General features: G+C 54.6%; 6 protein-coding genes across 6 annotated transcripts; 2 read left to right on the forward strand and 4 right to left on the reverse strand.

Annotated features, from left to right (window-relative positions):
* Window positions 1-442: 442 nt before the first annotated feature.
* BDY24DRAFT_325721 (glycoside hydrolase family protein) lies at window positions 443-1,458 on the forward strand (the record flags this gene model as incomplete). Its single annotated transcript, XM_076637061.1, has 6 exons — window positions 443-530; window positions 604-791; window positions 856-897; window positions 972-1,055; window positions 1,134-1,189; window positions 1,260-1,458. Coding segments are annotated over 6 exons (657 nt in total), but the record flags the coding sequence as incomplete, so codon positions are not given.
* An 843-nt stretch (window positions 1,459-2,301) lies between these two features.
* On the reverse strand, window positions 2,302-3,790 carry BDY24DRAFT_412333 (uncharacterized protein; the record flags this gene model as incomplete). Its single annotated transcript, XM_076643042.1, has 3 exons — window positions 2,302-2,874; window positions 2,952-3,158; window positions 3,242-3,790. 3 exons carry the CDS (start codon window positions 3,788-3,790, stop codon window positions 2,302-2,304), a joined length of 1,329 nt encoding a protein of 442 aa, XP_076500011.1.
* An 872-nt stretch (window positions 3,791-4,662) lies between these two features.
* Window positions 4,663-7,743, forward strand: BDY24DRAFT_378433 (uncharacterized protein). Its single transcript, XM_076638930.1, has 4 exons — window positions 4,663-5,027; window positions 5,152-5,559; window positions 5,689-6,020; window positions 6,126-7,743. Exons 1-4 carry the CDS (start codon window positions 4,789-4,791, stop codon window positions 7,502-7,504), a joined length of 2,358 nt encoding a protein of 785 aa, XP_076500012.1. The 5' UTR covers window positions 4,663-4,788; the 3' UTR covers window positions 7,505-7,743.
* Window positions 7,721-8,508, reverse strand: BDY24DRAFT_205537 (uncharacterized protein). The gene is made up of 2 exons (XM_076636483.1): window positions 8,412-8,508; window positions 7,721-8,305 (listed from the first exon to the last, which is right to left on the reverse strand). Exon 2 carries the CDS (start codon window positions 8,174-8,176, stop codon window positions 7,772-7,774), a length of 405 nt encoding a protein of 134 aa, XP_076500013.1. The 5' UTR covers window positions 8,177-8,305; window positions 8,412-8,508; the 3' UTR covers window positions 7,721-7,771.
* Window positions 7,737-11,152, reverse strand: BDY24DRAFT_378435 (RNA-binding protein). The gene is made up of 13 exons (XM_076638931.1): window positions 11,021-11,152; window positions 10,607-10,767; window positions 10,329-10,367; window positions 10,102-10,210; window positions 9,921-10,029; window positions 9,703-9,835; window positions 9,509-9,630; window positions 9,215-9,430; window positions 8,945-9,099; window positions 8,747-8,837; window positions 8,575-8,657; window positions 8,412-8,484; window positions 7,737-8,305 (listed from the first exon to the last, which is right to left on the reverse strand). The coding sequence occupies exons 2-13, from the start codon at window positions 10,704-10,706 to the stop codon at window positions 8,177-8,179; spliced, it is 1,359 nt and encodes a 452-aa protein (XP_076500014.1). The 5' UTR covers window positions 10,707-10,767; window positions 11,021-11,152; the 3' UTR covers window positions 7,737-8,176.
* Window positions 11,153-11,430: 278 nt separating this feature from the next.
* Window positions 11,431-13,257, reverse strand: PHB1 (prohibitin subunit PHB1). Its single transcript, XM_076638932.1, has 10 exons — window positions 13,105-13,257; window positions 12,906-13,009; window positions 12,707-12,784; window positions 12,586-12,613; window positions 12,439-12,512; window positions 12,238-12,348; window positions 12,079-12,153; window positions 11,935-11,985; window positions 11,819-11,863; window positions 11,431-11,716 (listed from the first exon to the last, which is right to left on the reverse strand). The coding sequence occupies exons 1-10, from the start codon at window positions 13,142-13,144 to the stop codon at window positions 11,498-11,500; spliced, it is 825 nt and encodes a 274-aa protein (XP_076500015.1). The 5' UTR covers window positions 13,145-13,257; the 3' UTR covers window positions 11,431-11,497.

Below are 13,257 nucleotides of genomic sequence, written 5' to 3' on the forward strand. Positions count from 1 at the left end.
CGCTCTGAATGCTTTCGACTCTGATCTCGTCCAATTCTTTTCCTCGTCTTCTTCCTCCTCCGCTCTTTCCCAAGGAGACCTCATCTTCTCTTCCCTAATAGCGCGTGCATGACGCGACTGTTCCAAGGAGAAAGAAATCACCCCTAAAAGACGCGGAGAGTTCAGCCCTGAATGACGCGCCCTCGCTCTCTTTGCTTCTTTCTCAGCTGAGATCAGTCCTTCCTTCTCCTCCAACAACCATCTCCTCAACCTCATCATGACTTCTGCTTTCCTTCTCCCCCTCCTCGCTCTTTCAGCTTCAGCTTCTCCCTTCCTTCCTCGTCAAAACGCCGTCAACACGACCTCGACTCCGTCCACGAACTCGACCTCCAACTCTTCCTCCTCCTCCTCTTCTCCCAACCTCTCATACTCGACTTCTTCCATCATCATCCCGTCGCCCAACATAACCTCGTCGACAATCAAAGCAGGAATCGCATGGCCCAACTCAGACTGGATCAAGATGGACATCTTTGGAGGAGGAAACATCTCGTGTGAGTTGGTGCGAGGTTCGACCTCTCTCTGTTGTTTGGTTTGCGTCTGACCTCTTCGCTTTCGCCTCGTCAGGGTACTACACTTGGAGTCCTGAGTTCGCTGAGCAATCCAAAGCTCTCGATATCGACTACGTTCCTCAGCTCTGGGGACCGGGTCAGAGTGACGATTTCGTCTCAGCAGCGGAGGGAGGTTGGTCCAGCACGACCCTCACCCCTCTCAAGGAGATCCTTGCCTTTAACGAGCCCAACCTGGCAGGACAGGTGAGCGACATTGGCTGTTTGTATCGATCTAAGAGACGCACATCTGATCATGATTCGTTTCCAGGCTCTCATGACCCCGCAGGAGGGCGCTGCTCTCTGGATCAGGGTTCGTTGTCGACGCGAGCCCGAGCTCTTTCTCTCTTGCGTTCGAACTGACGGCAGCCCTTTTGCGTGATTTAGGATCTCGAGCCTCTTCGAGCGAAAGGATACCGGCTGGGAGCTCCTGCGACGACGAACGCTCCCGATGGTGCCGTTTGGATGAAGGTGAGCTTCAAACCCATTCCGTCCCTCTCCACGTTCTCTCTCTCGACGCTGAGCTGATCTCTCTTTGTTTTTTCTCAGGACTTCCTTACGGCATGCAACGGATCTTGTACTCCCGACTTCTACCCTCTTCACTGGTGAGTCGTTTCGCACGTCTCTCGTTTTCCGGCGCTGATTCGAGCTCGACGCGTCGGTTTCGTCAAACAGGTACTCGACCTCCGCCCAGGGGTTCGAAGACTACGTGACTCAATGGCACGATACCTTCCTTGCTCCTGTCTGGATCACTGAGTTCGCTTTCCACGACTTCAACGGAGGATCCCAACTCAACGCCGAGGAGATTTCGACGGCGCTCGCACAGTGCCAGGCTTTCCTCCAGGCTGCTGACTTTGTGGAGAGATACTCTTTCGTGAGTCATCACTTCCCTTACGGCCTATCTTCTACTCTGCTGGAGCTGACTCGATCATCTCTTCAAACAGTTCGGAGCGATGATGAGTGAGTTTCGACGCGTCTCGTCGGCTCTCTCTTTCTCTTTCTCTTACGCTTGCTAATTCCTCTTCCTCTTTTCTTCCATCTCTCAGACGTTCAAGGAGTGAGTTAAGCTCCATGTACTTTCCCCGTTGATCGCTTGCTCACTCTCTGGCTTTTATTCCCCCAGATTAACCCCCTCAACGCCCTCCTTCAAAACACCTCCGACACGATCTCCCTTTCGACTCTCGGAGTCCAGTACGTCACCGGACAGCTGGCTGGAGACTTCTCCGAGTCTCCTGGGATCACCTCCTCAGCTCCAGAAAACTCTTCTACCACCGGAGCCGCTTCAAGAAGGATCGTGAATGCAGGAGGTTGGGTGGCTTTGGGAGCAGCGGTCGTTGGAACCGCTCTTGCTGGTTGGTAGAGCTCGACGTCCAGTTGCATAGATCATTTAACGAAGGGAGGTTTGCATTTTTTACACGTTCGGTTAGATTGGACTCTTGAGCTATTATTGATGTTCTGTTACAACAAGAACCGACGGGGAGTCGCGAGGCGCTCTCTCTCGCAGAAGGGAGATCTTGCGTTTGTATCCAGACCCAGAGAATCAAGTCGTTAAGATCATTAGAGTATGTTTCGTAGCTAGACTAGTGTTTACAACAAATCGAGAGTATAAAAGCGTGCGTCTGCGTCGTGCGGTCCCTCCACCCTCTCCAGCCTCCTCCTTTCTCTTCCTCCCCCGTCAAAGCCACCGTCGTCCCCACTTCCCTCTCGCCGACTCTCTTCAAAAGCCTGTGTTCCCCTCCTCGTCCTCCTCCTGCCGTCCGAGCAGAAGCGAAATAGTCTTGTGGTGAAGGAGGGTCGGGAAGGCGAGGAGTTGTGCTTCGAGGGAAGTCTGGGAGGTGGGAGTAGAGTTGAGGGTGGTGTTGGAGGAAGAGGATGAATCGGTGTTGTCGTTGGAGGAGAGATCGTCGGCGTCGTATTCGGCGAAGGAGGGAGGTTCCGAATCTTCGTCGTCCTCGTCCTCGTCCTCGTCTTCCATCTCCTCCCCGTCGAGAGAGGAGGGAGCACCGGATTTTTTCTCTCCCAAGAGGGTCGTTTCCGAAGTGGCATTGATGAGAGTAGATTGGTCGGACTGAGCGATCATGAGAGTGAGGTTGGAGAGGGTGTTGGAAGAGGGACGAGGAGGGTGGGCGACTGTCTTTGACGACAACGACGCGACGGCTGGGACGAGAGGGAGAGGGAGAGTGGAGGGAGTGGGTGAAGTAGGGGAGTGTTGGGCACGGGAAGGGATCGGTGCAAGAAGGAAGGATAGTTGAGGGATGGAGAGAGTGGGAGGTTGATCGTCGACGGGGAACTGAAAGAGCAAAGCGAAGTCTCGGTCAATCGCGTGTCGAAGACGAAGAAGGCAAGAAGGAGGCGGATGCGACTCACGATGGTTTGACGGCTCGTGATCCTGTGTTGTATCCTCTTGATCTCGATGATTCTCTCCTCGTTGTTGAGCACGTTCGAGAAGAGAACCATCTCGACGGCACTCGCACACTCCGAGTCCCAGCCCTTGAGCGATTCCAGGAGAGCGAACGTTGCTCCCGAATCAGCGAGTCCGATCGAGTTGATGGCGGTGCGAAGGTTGAAGTCGAGCTAGGAAAGAAATGAAAAAAAAAAAGAGGAAAGGGTCAGGACTGCTGATTGACGTCAACTCGTAAACGCGTCTAAAAACTCACCTGCGACTTGACGTAGGCCTCCCAGCCGATCTCCCTCTCCTTCACCAGCTCCAGCGTTCCATGGCACTCTTTCACCATCTCCCTGACCCAGCGAAGATAGTCCAGCATCATGCACTCCCCTTCACCCAGCGCCAATCGAGTCAAGACATCGCAAATCGTGCGAGAGATCCTCAGGTCGAGACTCGACAGTGACTCGAGAGACCAAACGATCCTCGACTGAGACCGGCTTCCGATGCTGAGTTGAAGGTATCCGAGGAGATCTCTGACCTTCTCAAGGTGGGCCTTGAAAGGTCGAATGATGAAGGGTTGGGCGAGTTTGGTGGGGAGTGGGGAGGAAGAGTAGATCTCGAACCGCAGGGAGGAGGTCGGCGGGGAGAACGGGATGGGAATTGGAGAGGAGCGAGGAGGGGAGTAGGATTCGTCGATGGGGAGGTAGGCAGTCGAGGTAGAGAAGGTTTCGAAGGAGGAAGACGAGGACGAAGAGGAGGAGTTGTTTGGTTCGTACGGCGAGGAGGTGAGGGAGGGAAAGAGGCGAGGTTTGGGTTCCATCTGCTTGGTTGGAGACAAGTGAAGGCGCAGTCAGCTCACTACGATATGTTGAACGAGGAATCGACTAACCGTGGAGAGGAGAGCTGGCTGGAGGTGCGGTTGGTTGAGGAGGACGGGAGAGAGGCAGAGGGAGGGGAGACCGAATGAGGAGGAGAGTTGACTGCGACGACGGTCGTTGGAGCTTGTCCGAGCCGTTCTTGATGATGATGAGTAGTGGGAAGTCAAGCTGGGCTCATACTGAGGATTGTTGGAAGGAGGAGGTCAAGGGAGGCGGGAGGAAGGCTCGTCGGTTGTTTCGAGGTCGTCGGCAGGGCGTGTCGAACGATCAGAGCGGGGAGGTCTCCTCTGCTGCTGGTGAAGGGAAGGGGTAGTTGAAGGAAGAGGAGCACGTTCGAGTTGGGGAGAGGGTAGAGGTTGGGGTAAGGGAGATGCTGGAGGTGAGAAGGGAGCTAAGACTAGATGATTGAGAGTTCCAGGATGTGCAGGAGGAGAGTTCGTGCGAGCGGGTGCGAGAGATCGAGAACTTTGAGATCCTCGGTAAGAGATGCCTTGAGACCCTCGGGTCTGCTCAGCAATTCAACCTCAGACTTCAAACCTTTGAAACACCGAAACAGCAAAAGCGATAGAGGCTTTAGCTTGGAGATCGAGAAGAGCTCGAAGGGGAGGGAAGAGTCGAGGGAGGAGAGGAGGTCAAACAGGCCGCGAGGAAAGGCTGGCCTTCGGAGGTTCCAGCTGAGAATGATTTTCTTGACGTCAGGCTTGAAGTCCAAGAGAAAAGTTTGGAGATTGGAGGATGAGCTGGTGGTGTCTGTTTTGCCGCTGCTAGAGCGAGTGATGGGTGAGAGAGAAACAAAGGAAACCTCGACGACCGAGCTTTTCGTTGAGCTCACGTCGTCGCTCCTTCCTCCCTTCCCTCTCAACTCCATCAACCCAAAACTTGCAGCCCCTCTTTGAACTTCCCTCCTACCTCACTTTACATCGAGCAGTCGAAAACGGCTATGAGCCGCTCGACGTCTTCGACAGCCTTCAACTCAACGAGAACGACACCTCGTCGACACCTCCTTCCCTCCTCCTCCTCCCTCCCTCCCTTCGCTCGAAGCTCGTCCTCTTCCTCGTCCCAGAACACCAAGGCGGACTCCCTCTCACCTCTAAAAGATGGCGTAGAGTCAGATCCATCGTCTTCTTCGGGCTCCAAGGTCCCGAGCAGCTATAGAGCCAGGTTGGAGCAGCAGCTGGAGTTCGTTCTTCTCTTTCTCTTCTTGCTCGAAGCCTCCCCCCACGCTCGTCTTGCTTCAGAGTCAAGCACACATCAAGGCTGCTTCGTATACTGACCTAACCTCTTCTCTTCTCTGCTCTTTCAGGGAGGAAAAATTCTTCGCTCGTCAAACGAATGAGCTCGCAAGGTCTCTCCCTCGGCCAAAACCAAAACCGAATCTCAACGGACCTGCTTTCACACCGTCTTTCGCTCCCTCCCGCTCCCCTTGGAAGGTCTCCGCCTACAACTCCTACGGAAACCTCATCACTTCTTCGCCACTATCATCTCCCTCTTCCGCGAGAACCTACTCCCCAAGAACCTCCCTCAGCACTCCTCGAACTCCCCTCGACGTCCCTCCTCGCCGTTTCCCCTCCTCCTCCTCGGGTCAATTCCTCAGATCCATCACTCCAGTATACGGCTCGAGACAGGATGCCCCGTTACCATCCACTTTCGGCGACGAAGACGAGGACTACACCGTCGACTACAAGTTGAGGGTTCAGGCTCGTTTGAACCAGTGAGTCTTCCGTTCCCATCGCTTGTCAGAGCACAGATCTAGCAGAGATTTCGACATTAGACTGAGGATCACATCCTCAGAGAACTATTGAGCTGACCTTCTCGAAATTTCCCGTCTTCAAATTGACAGAGACGTCCTCATGTCCCTTCGAACACCAAACCCCCTCTCTCCCTCCTCGCTGGATCTGAGCTCTACGCCGTCTGCACTGGGTCGGCACGTCAAGCAGGAACCATTTCGTCCACTCAAGAAGAGTTCCCTTCCACTCAAGAAGAAACCGGATCCGTCTCCACCTAAGAGCTCGAGGCTAGAGATCCAACTCGGGCGGAAAGCCGAGGCGGATTTCGACGCGTCGAGGATCTACGAGATGGACGAGAAGGATCTGCACGACGCTGCCGAGTTGCTGGTGAAGGAGGTGGACGATGGGCTGAATGTGCAGCCGGAGCAGATTCAGGCGATCTGCAGTGAGTCGTCTTTCTCCTCCCTTCGAAGCTCGTCGACGCGTCTCGACATTCACCCTTTTCTGACTCGACTTCGTTTCCTTCCTTCCGTCCCTGCCTCCTTTGTAGTACGATCTGTCACCCTCAGATGTCCTCGGATTTCTCTCAAGGTTCTCATGAAGTTGCCTCTTCAAACGCCAGGAGCTCTCTTCTTCGCTCCCGCCTCGTCCCTCCGTCACCATCCTCCTTGGTTCGTTCGCGGCGTCTTATCCAGCTACACCTCCTTCCTCCGTTCAACACCTCCAACTCATCGCCTTCATCCCTCCAATCCCAATGGTCTCGAATCTCCAGGCTTCATCGAGGAGCTCGACGGCTTCGTCTCTCGCCTGGGCCAGATCGACCCTGCCATCTTTCCCGGCGATCCCGTCATCGTCGCTCTCGCTCTTCGGGCCTTCGACGCTTTCCTCAGAGGTCCGATGGAGGATACGGAGCCTACGAAGAGGGAGCTAGCAGAAGTCAACTACCAGAAGATCGTCGGGCTGATCACGAAGCCGGAGTTCGAGTGGTCGATGGGGACCACTTTCTCGCTGGGAGAGCACGGGAAGGAGGATCTCGAGATCAGTCTCGCTGGTCTTCCTGAGGAGCTTAGAAATCTTCGAATCTGGAAGACGGTCAGGACGACGCCTCCCCGAAGACTCCTCCAAAACCTCATCGATCTTCATCGTCCACCACCAGCCGGATCCAACCTTCCCGACGGCTCTCCCTCCTCCTCCCCCTCTTCTTCTCCCTCGGAACCAATACCACCAGCTCCAATATCACCACCACCGCTATCTCCTCAAACCATCCAGTCTCACCTTTCCTCCCTCCCCTTTTCAGTCTACGACGATCCAATCCTCGCCCTCCAATCCCTCGAGCTCTTCTCCCTCACTCTCCCCTCCGAGGAAGGTCAAAGCCTCTTCGATCTGGCCCTACAACAAACTCGCGCGTGCTGCACCCCCTCCTCCAGCCAACATCGTGACTCCACCGTCCCTCCATCACTTCTTTGGCACCTCGCACCCGAACCAGCACCAACCCTCTCTCCTCCCTCCTCCTCTCCGTCACCTCTCTCCTCCCTCGACCCGAACGATCCGAGTCCCAAAACCCCTCCTTCAAAACGCGTGCTCCCGATTCGAGGATGGATTCTCGCTCTCACAGCTCATCGAGCCATGTCGGATCTAGGAGGACCAACGTACGACGAGTTGAAGGCCACGTTGGAGAGGATGCGTCCTCTCCTCGGCGAGAACGTGAAGTTGTGGAACGGATACCTGAAGGCGAACGACCCGGAGATGTGGGAGGGGTTGAGGCAGGCTCTGAAGGATGCGAGGCGGACGCAGTTGAAGCGGGCGAAACAGAGGGAGTGGTTGAAGGGGAAGGTGGACGCGTCGAAGATGGCGGAACCAACGAAGGAGAAGGATACGCCTCTGGAGAGGCTGGCGAGGACTCTTTCTATTGGGCTGTCTGTTCGGTAGATTCTAGGAAGGTCGCTCGGAGGGACGCGTTTGATTTCGTTCGTCCGACGCGCCTCGATTTCGTTCCTTCGCTTATATAGCAACCGCTCTATCTTACCTCTTACTTCTTGGGGCTGCGTAGAGTACACGTCCTAGAATCCTAACTTATCTACCCTTTCTCAAGCACTCGCTCTCCACGTAGATCTACTTCTGTTTTACGACGCGACGAACTTCTCTCTCTCCCTCATTCGAGTTGAAGCAGAAAATCTCATCATCGTCAAGCACCTACTAAAGACCTAAACCGTATGCTACAGGTTGTTTTGGGAGGGAGTTTGGAAGAGAAACGGGACGAGGTGGATTCGTTTCCAGTGGAAAGAATTGAGTCGAAAAGAAAAAGGGGACGGGTTGTGCAAAAGTGTGCGAGGGAAGGAGTAGGAGAGAGAGAGAGAGGGAGAAGAACGGGTGTACACGAGGTGAGAGTGAAGAATGAAGGAAGCAGAAAGAACCATATCCCAAAAAAGAGAGAGGAAAGACGAGGAGAGGAGAGAAGTGCAAGAGCAGGAGGGAAAGATAAAAGAAGGGAGGAGGAGATGAAGAAGAGAAGAAGAGAGGGAGAGAGAAACATAAACGAAAAAAAAGAGAAGAGAAGAAACGAATCTCTAGTTTAGTGGCGACGAAACTCAAGACGATCATCTACTGCTGAGGGTTCTGAGCCTGACCCTGCTGGGCCTGTCCGTAAAAGTCACCCCACCCGGCGGCACCAGCGGCGGCACCAGCTCCTCCAGCGGCCATCGACTGAGCGGCGAGCTGCTGGTAGTAGGCCTGCAGTGAAAGAAGGATCGAACGAGAAGGAGAGAGACCGTCAGCGTTCGAACGAAACGAGAGACGCGTCAAGACTTCGAACGAGACGAGACGAAGGGAAACGTACCTGCTGAGCAGCCATAGCGGCGGGGTCCTGAGCCTGATCGGCTTGTCCGGGAACGGCAGCGGCGGCTCCAGGCCTTCGAGGAAAGAAGAAAGAGAGGAACGAGTCGAATCAGCGTCGCGTCTCGACATTCACGGTTCGACTGCAGTGAGAGAGAGCTACTCACTGTCCCTGCTGCTGGAAACCAGGGTATCCAGCGAAAGCGTACTGTCCGTAGGCGTTAGGAGGCATTCCGTACATAGCGGGCTGCTACATAATTGAAAGGAAGGAAGACCGAGGGTCAGCTCGTCGGGTTCTCGTTCTTCGTTCGTTCAATGAGGGAGGACGAGCCAACTCACCATACCGTACTGCTGAGGGATAGCTCCTCCGGGCTGAGCACCTCCCATTCCTCCTCCACCGGGCTGCTGTCCGTCGTTTCCAGTCGACATCCTGTTAGAGACGCGTCGAGAAAGGGAAACGGTTCAGCTTCTTCGTCTTCGCTTCGCTTCTCTCCAACTATCTATCGAGCGAGAGAGAAGAAGAGGGTTTGTACACACCTGTCCTTGCCCCAAGAGCACTTGACAGGTCGTCCGTGGACGAGCTGACCCTGAAGCTGAACGATAGCCATGGCGGCGTTCTCGTGCGAGTCGAGCTTGACGAAAGCGAATCCTCGGTCGGCCTGCATCCTAATCTCGACGATGTAGCCGTAGCCCTGAGAGAAAGAAGCAGGGAACATACACGCACGAAAGCGTCAGCATCGAAAGCAGCAGAGGTCTTCGAAGGAGAGGTGGTCGAGAAGTCGAAAAACGACGCGTCCTAAAACTCACCTGGAAGAGAGGGATAAGGTCGGCCTGGGTGGTGTAAGGGATGAGGTTTCCGACGTAGACGGTGGTGTTGAAGACGGGAGTCTGAGAAACAACGACGTCGTAGCTCAAAGGTCCACCCTGGAAGTTGATGGGAGCGGGAGCTCCTCCTGCGCCTCCGACTCGAGGAGCGGTAGGGATTCCTCCAGGTCCAGGAGCGGCTCCTCCGGTCTGGGTCTTCTGCTCGATACCAATAGCGAAGCAAAGAAGTCAGTTTCGTGCTCGAGATAGAGGGAGAGAAGGGAGGGAGGAACGAACCTGGTTAGCCCAGTTGACTCGAATAGCTCGAGATCCAAGCCACTCTCCGTTCATGGTAGCGATCGCCTGCTCAGCGTCGGTCTTGTCCCTGAAAGCGAGGAATCCGTAACCTCGGCTCTTGCCTGTTTTCACCCAACGAAGCTCGAGTCAGCTCGAGAAGGAAGGGGAGACGAGAAGATTGACCTCGAACTCACCAGAGCTCATGTCCCACATCACTCTCGCGTCCGAGAGGGTTCCGAACGCTCCGAAAGCCTTCTGGAGAACCTCGTCGTTGACCTCAGGAGAGAGATCTCCAACGAAGACGTGGAAGTGGCCTTGGGTGTCCTGCTTCAAGTAGGGAAAAGAAAGGAGAGGGAGCCGCGGTCAGCTCTCGAACCCGCGACGAGAGAAGAACAAGCTGTGGTGAACGAACCTCCTTGTTCTGCTGTCCCTGGTAGGCCCAGTTGCACTTGATCTCGGTATCGAAGATCTTTCGACCGTTGAGGGTCTGGAGAGCAGTCTCGGCGGCTCGCATGTCGTGGCTAGAAGAAAGAGAGAGAAAACATCAGCTCGACTTTCTTTCCCTCCCTTCGATTCCTTCGTTGAAGACTCACTACTCGACGAAACCGTAGTTGAGACCTCCGTGCTGGAAGTTTCTGTCAGGGATGATCTTGACGTTCTGGACGGGTCCGGCGACGGCGAAGATCTCGGTGAGCATGTACTCTGGAAAAGGAAACGAAACGAAAACGAGGTCAGGACCGAAGGAGGTCGTTTCGAACTAATGCAAGAGTTGGAAGGAGAGCGAGAGGCGACGGGAGAACAAATGGGTTTCAGGACGTACCAGTGACTCGAGGAGAGAGGTTTCCGACGTAGAGATGAGCTCGTCTGAACGAATCGAAACAAAACGAGGAAGGGGAAGGAAGGAAGGAGGAAATCAGCTCTCGAGCTCTCGTCTCTCTTCTCCTGGCCTTCCTGGCCCCGCTAACACTCTCTCAACCCAAAAACTCACCGCTAATCGACGCAGCACACACATGCAACCAAGTTGCAAGGGACCCTTCGTCAGTCGATGTTCCTCCGATCCCCTTCTCTCCAAAGATCAAGAGCTCTGAGCTTCTTCACTCACAGGAGCATCTCCCTCGGCTCCAGGCTGCTGGTTCGCTCCACCGTTGGGATCGTAAGGAGGCTGTTGGGCCTGAAGAGCTGCTTGTTGAGCGTCCATGTTTGTGTTTCGTTTATTTGAAGAGGGAGAGAGAAGAAGAGAGGAGAGAGAGAGGAGAGTGCTGTAAGGTCGGGAAGGAACGAGGTTCGAAGGGATCCGTGGGAGGGTTGAGGAGGGTTGTAGAAATTTCGAGGATTGGATGAGAGTAGAGGGGAGAGCAGATATGTGGGGAGGAGAAGAAGAAGGGATAGATGTCAGTATGAGAGAAGCGAAGGAGGGAAAGGAGCTTCGTTCGTCTCGCTTTTTTTGAAGCTCGACCTCGCTGGAAAGAACGAGGGATGGACTGAAGGAAGTAGGGATTTGAAGGGACTGACCTAGAGAGACCGTAAAGGAAGCAAGAGAACCAACGAGAGGAAGAGACCGAGAGAGAGAGAGAGAGGAAAGGAAGAAGAGAGAGAGAGACGAAGGAAGGATCAACGAGTCAAGTGGTGGTTGGGGGATTGGGAGGAGAGCAGGGCGATGACCTCGTCCTCTGCCTTTTTGAACATTTTTCTTAACCAACAAGTCTGCAATATCATGAGCGTGAGGGCAGCATAGTTTCTCTCCTTCTATATTTTTGCCCATATCTTGCAGGAAAGCGATGGCGAGGCGATCGAGAACGTAGACGAGAGCTCGCTGAGAGCCCAGTCAGGTCGTTCTGCTTGCTCTCGTTTCTTCACAGATCCGATCTAACCCCTAACCAGCAAGCACACCTCTCTCTCACACATCAACGCCTAGTTCCAAAGAAAAAAAGACAGGTTTCATGAAGATTTCCTCGTGCGTCGTTCGTTCTCCCCCTCCCTCACCCTCGCTCAAGCTCCTCCCACGTTCAACAACATGTTCCCGCTGCTCGCCGGCAGGTACGTCACGTTCCTCGATCCAGCCAGCGTCGTCGCCACCTCCCTGGCCGTCTCGATCCTCCTCAACGTCACGAAGGCCTCTCCAGCCTTGTCGAGCGCTCGTCCGATCGTCGTGGCCGCCTCTGCCTCTCCCTCCGCTCGGATGACGTTGGCTTGTCGTTCGTGCTCGGCCTGAGAAGGAAAGAAGAAGGAGGTGCGGAGGGTAGAGGGTCAGGAAACGAGAAGGAGGAGGAAAGAGAGAGAGAGAGAGAGAGAGGGAGGGAAACGACGCACCATCTCGACGATGAACTTTGCTCGCTCGGCGTCTTGTTGGGCGATCTGAAAGAGAGGGAAAAGGGTCAGTCTCAGCTCGAAGAGGTTCTCGCTAAGAGGGAGTCGAAAAGACGCACCTGCTTCTGCTCGACAGCAGTCGTGAACTCCTTTCCGAAAGTCATGTGGGTCTGGCGAGGGACGAGAACGAAGGATCGAAGAGATCAGCCAACTCTTTCTTTTCCTCCCAACGTAAAGTCAACGCGAAATAGAGCAGAACTCACGATGGAAACATCCTCGAGCTTGATGTTGAATTCCTTGGCCCTCTTCAGCAGGTCGGCTCGAATCCTAGCGGAGACCTGTATCGGTTGGGATCGAGGAAAGGGAACGGTCAGTTCTGAAATCTGCGAGGTTTGCGGACGGCGTAGGGAAGTAGAACTTACAATCTCCCTCTCCTCAATGAGCTGGGAAGCGTTGAACTGAGCGACGATGGCCTTGAGGACCTCGTTTCCGATGGAGGGAAGGACTCGCTCGTCGTAGTCTTGTCCGAGGTTCTGATCGTCGAGAGAAACGGGAGAGGAAGCAGAGAATCAGCTCGGGGTACAGTTGACAGGTGTTTGAGGAGGGGGGGAAGGGGAACGAACCTGGTAAACTGTAGAGAGCTTGTCGACGTCGGGTCGGGAGAGGAGTCGAAGGGTGATGGAGACCATTTGGAGATCTGCATCGACGAGGAACGAGTCAGCTTTTGAGCTGCTCAAAGAGGGAGCATAGAGGAAGAGATAAGAGCTTACCCTTGGATCCAGTGGTGGTGGTGATGTTCTAGTAGCAAAGGAAGGAGCGAAGGAAGGGAGGGCGAAGGGTGAGCTCGATTCAGGAAGCAGAGGAAGGAGGGAAAGGAAGCTTGAAGCTCACCCGAGGCTTGATTCGAACGTCGTAGAGAATAGCTCGTTGCAGCCAGGGGATGAGGAAGTGAGTTCCCTCTCCGGTAGCCTATGCGAAAAATAGTAAAAGTCAGCGAGGGGGAAGGCGATTGGAGAGGGAGGGAAGGAGAGGAAGGGGTTGAGCTCAAAGAGTCGAGTCCTTCCCCTTCGTTTGAAGAGCCAGTACTCACGACATCGGAAACTCCAGAGAACCTGTCGAACATGACAGCCCTGTATCCACCAGGAACATCGTACAGAGAAGCTTGGAGGACGGAAACACCGATGAAGGCAGGGACTGGGGAGAGAGAGGGAAAGAAGGGGGGAGGAGGACGTCAGGCAGGAGAGAGAGCCATCGAGAGCAGTCTCAAGAGAGAGAGGAATGGAACTCACCAGCGAGTTTGCTGGCGATGTTGAGAAGACCGGCAGACATGGTTGTAAGAAGAAAGAAAGGGTGAAGGGTGAAGGTGAGGGTGTGGAGGCAAAGGACGAAAGCTCGCCGGGAGCGTCGAATCGCCCTCGTTTCCTTCCAGCCGAACGCAGAGA

Source organism: Mrakia frigida (assembly GCF_051309035.1).
Source record: "Mrakia frigida strain ATCC 22029 unplaced genomic scaffold BDY24scaffold_4, whole genome shotgun sequence".
NCBI classification, from domain to species: domain Eukaryota; kingdom Fungi; phylum Basidiomycota; class Tremellomycetes; order Cystofilobasidiales; family Mrakiaceae; genus Mrakia; species Mrakia frigida.

What these genes read in the sequence shown, in the direction of transcription:
- BDY24DRAFT_378433 (XM_076638930.1), top strand. Translation starts at nt 4,789, where the DNA reads ATGAGCCGCTCGACGTCTTCGACAGCCTTCAACTCAACGAGAACGACA. An exon ending in AGGTTGGAGCAGCAGCTGGA is followed by an intron (nt 5,028 to 5,151) that starts GTTCGTTCTTCT and finishes CTGCTCTTTCAG; the next exon opens with GGAGGAAAAATTCTTCGCTC. An exon ending in GCAGATTCAGGCGATCTGCA is followed by an intron (nt 6,021 to 6,125) that starts GTGAGTCGTCTT and finishes CCTCCTTTGTAG; the next exon opens with TACGATCTGTCACCCTCAGA.
- BDY24DRAFT_205537 (XM_076636483.1), bottom strand. Translation starts at nt 8,176, where the DNA reads ATGATCGTCTTGAGTTTCGTCGCCACTAAACTAGAGATTCGTTTCTTC.
- PHB1 (XM_076638932.1), bottom strand. Translation starts at nt 13,144, where the DNA reads ATGTCTGCCGGTCTTCTCAACATCGCCAGCAAACTCGCTG. An exon ending in CACCACCACTGGATCCAAGG is followed by an intron (nt 12,513 to 12,585) that starts GTAAGCTCTTAT and finishes TCGTCGATGCAG; the next exon opens with ATCTCCAAATGGTCTCCATC. An exon ending in AGCTCGAGGATGTTTCCATC is followed by an intron (nt 11,986 to 12,078) that starts GTGAGTTCTGCT and finishes GTCCCTCGCCAG; the next exon opens with ACCCACATGACTTTCGGAAA.
- BDY24DRAFT_378435 (XM_076638931.1), bottom strand. Translation starts at nt 10,706, where the DNA reads ATGGACGCTCAACAAGCAGCTCTTCAGGCCCAACAGCCTCCTTACGAT. An exon ending in CGAGGGAGATGCTCCTGTGA is followed by an intron (nt 10,368 to 10,606) that starts GTGAAGAAGCTC and finishes CGTTCAGACGAG; the next exon opens with CTCATCTCTACGTCGGAAAC. An exon ending in ACCTTATCCCTCTCTTCCAG is followed by an intron (nt 9,100 to 9,214) that starts GTGAGTTTTAGG and finishes TCTTTCTCTCAG; the next exon opens with GGCTACGGCTACATCGTCGA.